The sequence below is a fragment of the Poecilia reticulata genome, linkage group LG5 (genome assembly GCF_000633615.1).
Source record: "Poecilia reticulata strain Guanapo linkage group LG5, Guppy_female_1.0+MT, whole genome shotgun sequence".
NCBI classification, from domain to species: domain Eukaryota; kingdom Metazoa; phylum Chordata; class Actinopteri; order Cyprinodontiformes; family Poeciliidae; genus Poecilia; species Poecilia reticulata.
The window spans coordinates 4,667,114-4,676,730 of record NC_024335.1 but is presented as its reverse complement, the minus strand read 5'-3'; the positions used below and the strand labels follow the sequence as shown (position 1 = coordinate 4,676,730).

Here is a 9,617-nt window from a genome sequence, read left to right as displayed (position 1 = left end):
GTACAGCAGGCTCATTATTCTCGAATCTAGAAACAATTGGGGTGGCCGGGGGTAGATCGGCGCGTCATTATTTCTGTGGAGGCACAGAGAAAGGTTGCATCCAACTGATCTCCAGCAGCATTTCTCAGCAGCAGCAGCTCCTTAACTTCCCAAGTCCAACCTCGTTGCTGTTTCGTTTAGAGTCCCTCTGCGGTCGGACAGGTGGGATCCCCTCTGTGGTTGTTTTGGACGCGTCGTGAGCGGTGCTTTTTTTTTTTTTCTTCCCTTCTTCTTCTTTTCTACTCTGAGTGAGGATCGATTGATCGGCTGGAGAGGCAGAAGTTGCAGGATCGTCGGGAGGAGTTCACCAGTGAGAGCAGCACTTCAGCACCAAGGACAGATCCTTTGCAGCTGGCTGACGAACATGCTCAAAGTGAGCAACATCTGGACTCGGCTCTTCCTCACGAAGCTCGACGCGCGTTTTGTGTAGATCACCGATGCCCGACTGGTGCAGAGGAGACATCCAGAGATATACTTCTTCAAAAAAAAAAAAAAAAGGGTAAGAAACTATGAAATATACTCTGGACTTACATTGTGCTTCGTGTTTTACACGAGTTGTTTGTTGTTTTTAAATCTTCTTGTTACGGAGTTTTCCAGCCAAATTCGTCACAATTTACTTATTAGATAGCAGAACTTTTGACAAATATTTTTTACTTTATCCAAATAAGTCACAGCAGATACAGTAAAGCAACAGTTATAAGCGTGTGGTTGTTATATATCACTCTGTTTGGCTGAGCATAGGCATGCAAATAAGAGAGAAGGGCTGGGGGTGGGGGGCAGTAGTGAAGGCAATCTTTTCTCTCTATTATGATTCTCGTTATAATATTCTTTGCTCATTGTTAAAGCATTTTAATAGATAAATTCAAGAATGTTTTTTTTAAATACCTGCACAGTTAATATGTTCATAAAATAAACAAGTCAACCTGTTGTCTCTCAGTCTGTCTGTGTTAATCTAATTTCCCCCCCATTAAACATCCAGGTGGGATTTTTTTTTTATTTTTTATTTTTACTCAATGAAATGTGGTTTCTGGGAGTTAAACGGGCCGACAGCCCAGATTTCCCCACCCCCCCCCAGTGCGGGTTTGGATCAAATTATGCATCTGATCCATGTTCATCATCTGGCTCCTGGTCCACCACAGTTGCATCCTAATTCCTGCAGCTGACAAGTCCAGGTGGAGGGATAAACTGAGTCCCTGCCGGAGATGATATAATGATGGAAATCATGCAAATGGAGTGATGAAAGATGCAGTTTTTTTCATTACCCTGCCTTTTTTTTTTTTTTTTTTTTTTAAATGAGGGTTTGTTTTTACTCGTAAATAAGTATATATTGCCTTTTAAGATATGTAAAAAGGATACGCTTTTATTCCCTCCCCCTCATCTGTTTTTAATCTATCTGGGGTTTTCCTGTTATTATAGCTTCAAACATGAGTCTGAAGGATGCATGTGCAGTGAAGTAGGCTCTGAATTAAATGTCATGTCATTTACGCTGACGCGTTTAAATAAAAGTGGAAACAGACGTAAAGCACACTCAGATAATTTGACATTTACAGATTAATTAAGATCACCGCATGATTTATTTGTATTCTTTCAATTAGAGAGATGCACCGACGAAAACAAACTGTGTTCTCACATTTATCGTCTGCTATCATCTACTTCCCCCCATTGCATTTCCTGCTATTAATATGCTGCACATCCCAGTCACCTATCAGCTCTGACTCCCTTCTCTGAGTCAACTCTTGCACGTTAGGTGTTTCTGCTCAAAGCGAGAGGACAATGGCTTCACGACGAAACTCCTCTCTGTGCCAGGGCTGCAGCAGAGATGCATTAGCTGATGGTTCAAAGCTGAGAAAAAGCTTTGCTGCCTTTTTTCTATTTTTCTTTTTGAACTCTCCTTTCAGAGGGAATATTGAGCGCAGTGACTCCACTGGCTGCCGGGTGTGAGTGTGTGACAGCCGTTTCAAGATAGTTTTTAATGATGTTATGGAGACGCTGTTCTGGCGTCGGAGGCAGAGATTTGGTTTAGTGCTGGCGTAAGTGAGCTGTTGACACGCCTCTCATTTAGGCTGCGTTTCAAGTAATTAGAGACAACCGTGTGTCTGATGGCTGTGAATCCAGTGCTCTAGTATTTATTTGCAGTTTAAGAAGTTCTCCTGGATGTCCAACCTTGGCCTGGTTTGCATAGGTCAGCCTAATTGGCTGCTCCTTATTGGACCATTAATTCACACTGTGACCCCAGTCTTTCCAGCCATCTGCTCTGGCAGAAAACATAGAGGAGCAATTAGACTTCTAACGTTGAACTGCTCAAGTTATTTTCTCACCTCGACTTCTAATAATAGGGCACGGAAATGCCATCCACCTGTTCTTGCTGTTCAGAGCACAAAGCGGCAGCAGATCCAAGACTAGTCTGACATCACAAGCTCCATACATTTTCTAGTGTAATCCTCTTGGAGGGGCAGAGGAGTTGTGAATCCTACCGGAGCCTCGTAAGGTTTCCCACCCACAACCCTGATGTAATATTTATCTGGGAAGATATTTTGGTTTTCATTACACTCGCCCCCCCTCATCTTCTTTTCCACATTTCCTCTGTTGTTTGATAGTTGCACATCTTCTAAGCTGTCACAAGACATCGTTCGGAGCGACAGCGTTCTAATTCACGTATAAAACCATATGGGCGCTACATCCGTGTGTAGCCTGCCTCTGCATCTCACCTCCCACCAACGGTGACGGTTTTCTGCATCTGTGACCACAGGAAACAGGGCACATTCAGGTTGAATGAAGTCACAAGAACAGAACTGATCATTTCAGCTACAGACTTACTAATCAGGAAGCAGTAGCAAAACGTTTCGCATTTGTCCAAAAGAGAGTGACAAAAGCTTTGGATTGGTTACCTGTCTTTTTTTTTTTTCTGCTCAGAGGGAGAGGACAATGGCATGATGACAAAAACTCCTTTTATGTGCCATGGCTGGACAGAAAGGAGTTCGTTTTGAAAGCATTACAGCTGACATCTGCTTTGATCAATATGTTGACTCAAATACCTCAAAAACTTCAATTACGATGTTTGCATCAAATTGGTTTGCGTATTTTGATCCTGCACCCAGACATCACATCCGCTCCTTTCCTCAGTCCAAAACCACAAGCCACACAACATGATGGGGAGCTGGATTAGCATACATGTCTCACTGCCCACCTCCCCCTGCAGTCCCACCCTTTTTTTTTACCCCTCATGTTTCTATGGCAACCACAGTCGTTGAGGTGAACCGCCGTCTATGTGTTATCTCAAATATACTCTGTAGTGCCTTAACTATCTATAAATGTTTGATATGGTCACTCTGAGGGGATCTCTTTTTTTTTTTTCCTCAGTGTGATAAAAAATAAACACCGGTTTCAGTTTCACTTCGCAAAGTAAACTCAAAAGATTAAAAAGATTTCAGTCTGTCAACAAAAACAACTTCTGGCCTAAGTCTCCTCATCGAATTTTGATCTCAACAAGCCAAATAAGGCACTGTAGTTCAGACAGAAACCAATAAATTAGATAGCAACCACTAAAAGTAAAAGTTTATATATAAAGGGTTGGCCTGCAAGCTTTGGTTTGCCTCATTAAGGAGTGCTGTAACTGTGAACAAAAGTGTGGTTGAAATGCTGAACTAGGAGACTTGCAAACAATGATAAAGTGGTGCACCAACATAGAGCAGTATATAACTGAAAGTAGGAGACATAAATTATGAAAAATGATGCATGGTTGTCAGTTTTTCCAAGTAAAGTGTGGCATAGTTAGCCCGAATCCATACTTTTTCAAATCACTTTTCGCTGCAATCACAGCTAAAAGTCTCTGGATGTTTCGGTACCAGCTTTGGAAAACTTGAATGCATCTTCTTTTCAAAGGAGTTCAGTAAGATTGGATGGAGAGTGTCTGTGAAGAACAATTTTCAAGTCCCGCCACAGAGTCATGGTTATGTTTTGGTCTGGACTTTGGCCATTTTAAGACATGAATTTGGTTATATCATTCCAGATTTTCTCCTATAAGTGTACTGTATTTAGCTCAGCGCAATTACTGAGGTATCTGCTGAAGAAAAGGCTCTCGACAGCATGATGCTGCCACGACCACAAATCTATGGCTCGTGACAAACTTTAAGCAAGCTTTGTTATAAAACCTATAGCCTTTCCCTTCTTTCACTTTGCTATAAAGGCCAGATTTTTGAATCGTACAACTATTGATATCCCAAGAAGGTTTTTCTGTCTGAGTCATTTGATTTTAAATATCAGCCAGTATGATCAGACACTTCAAACAATACGTTTAAAAAGGAAGATGTTTCTAGATGGTGGCATAATTTGCATTGAGCATGTGTGATCTGAGCCGTATAGAAATGAATATCAACACTGGCGAGGCAAAAGTGATTAGAATACTTGAAACATTCAGAACTGCAAATAAACTTTATAAAATAATTGAATAATTTAAATGTAAATACTTTATCTGAACCTACGCTAAATAAATCATTTTTGCATAATGTCACATTTAACCAAAATAGAATCATTAGAAGCTTTGCGCATGCTTTGATTCCAATAGGATGGATCGGGTCTCCTCTCTGCTCCCCTGCAGGCTGCCTCATGAGGAGACTGACTTCATGCCAGTACTTCTGAGGTACTCATGGCAGACAAAGTCTCCAATAAATCTGAGAAAGTTGCTAGGTTAGTCAGTAGTCGCTTTAAAAAAAACAACAACCAACCAACCAAACAAACAAAAAAATAAATTTGGGGTCTGAAAAGTTGCTAAATAAAGCGACAATGTCGCTAAATTAGCAACAGTAGTAATCCCATTTCAAGATGATGTCGAATTCTGCTTCGCTTTACGGCCGTCACTGTTGCAAAGTGTCGCGCATGTGTTGTTTTGAAACAGTCTGACTGTATCCCCACATAACGATAGATGCTGTCATTATTCCCATTTGTGTTTAGAATAAATATATATCCGATCATTGATCGGGATGAATCACCCGATCCCGATCGAGTCTGAAACCACGTGATCGGACCTGATTACCAATCACGTGATCGGATCGGGACGCTCCTATGTCGCGTCATAATATATGAATAATCTCCATCACCTCAACATTTACAATAATTTTCAATGAATTAGAATATGGGTCTCGACGAGGCTTGTTTACATAACGTTAACTTGTGAACTGAATTAGTAAAATAGATAAACTTTTCATAAATATTCTAATTTATTGAATGTAATTAAATGAGGCAGTGAAGAGTAAAATGACTCGGTGAAAAATAAATAACATCTGAGAGGGTGTTTTATCCACAGCTAGAGACAGTTTAAGTCTTGAAAGACCCTTCCTGAAAAGACAAACATACAAATGTGTCTGCACAAAAACTGTTGATGCGCAAACATTTTATGTTAAAATGTTCATTTGACAGAGGTTTCTTATTTTTTAAGCCAACTTTAATTTTGGGTCAATCAAATACACCATGGCACACGTTTCTATGAATTAAAAAATAAATTAAGTTTATTTCCTAACTTAATGAGAATCGATAAGAGAATTGAAAAGGAATCAAATTGATAAATCATATCGATAATGGATCGCTAAATTCTTATCAATTCCCAGAGTCTCTGCTGGGGCTTCTTGTGATCAGTGTTTATGTGTGAGGACCATTTCAGGTACCGAGATGGAGTGAGTCCAAAGAATTGGCAGTGATCAACAGTAAGCACAGTGTTTAAAGATGGTGAGGGAAGAGAACGTGAGGATCAGCATCACCTCCATAGGCTTAAACGGGCTGACCTCCAGCTGGTTCTCATGTACTGCTAAATGATGTGCTTCAAATCGTCTTCACCAAGGTTTTTCTGCTCTTGTAAAAAAGCTAATCTATTCATTTTTTGTGATTGCTTCTCCCTCATACTTTCAGATAACACCAGAAATGCTGTGCTCGGAAGATTTAACAGTAGTCTGCCTTCGGTCCTCGTGAACATTCTCCAATCTCTTGTTTGACCAGCTCAACCCTGCAACCTGATCCTACCATGCTGCATGCAGTGCTCTGCACCAACTGGAAGGTTAGTTTTGCCCTTCATTGGCCCTTTCAAATGTTCCTGCTGGAGGTTCTGATACCCGGGGCCCTGCCAATCATCAGAGTACCGCATCCAGGTAAACGTGAGGTCGTCATAGATGGGGACATTGTGATTGGGGGCTTGTTCCCTGTGCATGAGAAAGGTGAAGGGACAGAGGACTGTGGGAAAATCAACGAGGAGCGGGGCATCCAGAGATTGGAAGCCATGCTTTTTGCCCTCGATGAGATTAACTCAGATGATCGCATCCTTCCCGGGCTCCGGCTGGGCAGCAACATCCTGGACACCTGCTCCAAAGACACCTATGGTCTGGAGCAAGCCTTGGATTTTGTCAGGTCGTCCCTCGATAAGGTGGATGATCATGGCTTCATCTGCCCTGATGGCTCCAGACCCATCGAAAATAACGTTCCACTGGCTATTTCTGGAGTTATTGGAGGATCCTACAGTGACGTTTCAATTCAAGTAGGTGGAGAAATTGATTTACTTCACATTTGCAAGTAAATGTAAAGAAAAAGAAAAAAAGTTGTAGCAGGTAACACAGACCAGCAGTTAAATTTATAAGAAAACCCCCAAAGGCCTTTGAATGTTTGTTGAAATGCAAACAAGTAGCCTTTTATTATTTCTAACCCTCAGATGCTTTAGGTGCTGACCTAAACTATATGTGAACAGTCACATGTAAAATCTTTTTAATATTATTTTTATTTAAAAGAAGAAAAAAATCACCAGAAAATAGCAATTAAAGCCAAATTTATCTTTTAACAATATATGTGTCCAATTACAAAACCCATCAGTCGTTTATTGGCCATTTAGGCTTTTCAGTAAATTATTCAGCCTGATAGTTTTCAGGTCAATCATATAGCATGTATATGAGCGTAATAAGGTGATCCTGTTTGGATATTTACACACAGTCTGTTAAGAGGTATTTATAAATACAGCTTATGAAAAAAAACAAGATTAAAAAAACACACTTTTCATAAAGACACTACATCAATTAAACATTTTGGAGAAAAATGTGCCAATGAGCTCTGCAGCAACAGTGCTTTTAAACAAAACTAAAAGCTAAACTAGATATGAAACTTCATATCTAGTTCTTCATATCTATCTTCATATCTATGTCCATCAAAAGTGAAATGAAAAGTGGTTGTTTGGATGCTTCATTGTTTGAAGCTTATACTATATGTAAAACAAGAGCCTGTTGATGTAAGACACGTGTACAGGGACAAGCCATTACTGCTCAGAATTGGCAAAATAAGACATGCAAGACTTGTCAAAAATGTAAGCAGGTTCATTTATTTGACTCCCCATTAAATCAGACAGTTTTCAAAATCAAAGTTAAATATTTTACATTGCTTGAGTGAATAACTTGCTTTCATTCTAATCTTTATTCTTCCTATAGCCAAACAGACCTAGAAATAATTACTGAATACACCAGGATAGAAAGTCTGTCAAATGCCAACAAAGAAAAAAATGGTTGTTGATTGGTACCCCTGCTCCCACACAGTTAGACAGTCATCGATCGCAAAATATTCTCAGCAGCATAATTACAAACACTCCTGTATCCTGTATTTGTTGTCTATTGTAATTGGTCAAGTTAGATTTGAGCCCCTTTGGGTAAGAGCTGGATTTTCTCAACACTTTCTCTAATTTGCATGTGAATACCTAGTTCAATATAATGACGTGATACATTCTGCTCTAATTATTCTCAGTGCCAATCATGTCCCAGTAAACAGATACTAAAGTTGTTACACTATCGGTTTGGAGTTTGTGTAATTAAATTCAGCAGAAATGTCAGTCTGGAATGTCAGGTCTCTTTGAAACAAATTTTCTAACCTAAAACTTTTAGTCTCTAATATCACACGCCTTGTTCATTAAATCCTACTTGTTGTTAATATATAGTTTCACATCTTCACAGTCCCTCAAATTTAGATACTTTTTTTTTCTTACTAACTTTTCTCTGAGTCTAAAGACTTTCAGTAAATTTATTATTTTTGTATCAGTCTGCCACCAGTGCTTGAAGCATCAACATTCACAAAATTACTTTGGCGGTGATTTCATTTCTGAATTGCATCCTGACCTTTTCCAAATACATATATTAAAAGTAGCCAGAGGGTAAGTGTCTGAACATAATTAATGATTTTTTCACTTCCCTTAGGTACAATAACTACTATGGTGCACAAGGTGTTAAAATCATCAGTTAACCTGACACGAAGAAACCGGAAGCCTAGACTCTTCATTTATCTAGAAACAGCCAACGGAAACCTTTCAGCTGTGAGGAAATAACACTAACGAGGCTGGTTTTATGATGAAGAAATGCTGTGATCTGGAGTTAAAAGAAAGTGTAACCATATCATCCTATTCACTATAATTAAAGCCTGTAGGTTGTAAGGAGTGTAACTGGTTTGCTGTCTCAACAGAGAAATTTCAAGTATACCTAATGTTGACTTCCTCAGCTTATTTTTTTTATGAAACATCTCATTGTAGTTGTTTTCAAATCAAGTTTCTGTATTGTTAAATTAGTTATTTTTTATTCTTTAGACGCTTATTTATAAACTAAAGGCCTGTAGTTAGACAGTGATGACTATATGATATCTCAGGTTTTTTTATTTGTCTGTTAAATGCATATCAAGGAAAGCGCAAATTTAATGATTATACCAAATCATGGATATGAGCTCAGATAAGTGACCATCAAATGATCAATTCAAAAGTAACACAGAGACATCAAACATTCCTCAGAAAATTGGGTAAAACACCCATCTCTTGCTTACAGACTGCACTCACAGCTGTGCTTGGCTCAGCTAGTACGCACTGCCAGCAGCATCCCTGCTGGTTTGTACAGAGCTAATGAGGCAAACCTATAGCTCTGTGACTATCATATAATCCTCATCTCATGCTTGTGTGTTTGTGTGTGTGTGTCTACACAGGGAGCTGCTGCACTCCAGTTAACTTTAAAAATATGTTCCTGGTCTCCATACCAGCACATCTATTATTAATGTAATGAGAGAGGTCATGAGTATTCAGCTGCTTATGGTTGATACAGGTGGGTTACTTTAATGCTTAAAACAGGTTGAGGCTGTTGATTATTAAATCTGTTACACAACACATATCCTTCTACATTTTGACTAGTTCACAACATCTGGACTAATATTTTTTTTTTTTTTTTTTTTTTTGCCCTTTGTCCTGGACCTGATATCAGTTGGCAATAGTTTAAAAAGTACTAGTTGTTTCCATCTGGTCTATTGGTTGCCCAGATCAGCTGAGGACATGTTAAGGGTGTGCCTCACCTCTCGCCCAATGACCAGCGATCGGTCACTGGACACCTCTATGACCTGTAAGAATAAGCAGGACTAGACAGTGGAATGATGGATGAAATGTTGTTTCTCACAGTTTCTTAAATGTAAAGACAGTTGGTTGCTATCCTCTCTGTTTTATTGTCTATTGGAAAGTTTGGGTGCTATCAGAAAATTTGGCTGCTCTCAACTCCCAGTTTTACCCAACTGGGAGTTGAGAGCAACATTGAACA

At 39.3% G+C, this 9,617-nt stretch overlaps 1 protein-coding gene across 2 annotated transcripts in view; it reads left to right on the top strand.

The window, feature by feature from the left end:
- Positions 1–9,617, top strand: part of grm2b (glutamate receptor, metabotropic 2b) — a 34,525-nt gene continuing 24,908 nt past the window's right edge. Inside the window, exons 1-2 of one of the 2 annotated variants that reach the window (XM_008408722.2) lie at positions 1–538; positions 5,941–6,559. In XM_008408722.2, the coding sequence (XP_008406944.1) occupies positions 6,053–6,559 (507 nt within the window). In that variant the 5' untranslated portion in view covers positions 1–538; positions 5,941–6,052. The remainder of the gene's footprint in view (positions 539–5,940; positions 6,560–9,617) is intronic. The other variant, XM_008408721.2, reaches the window with a different exon arrangement.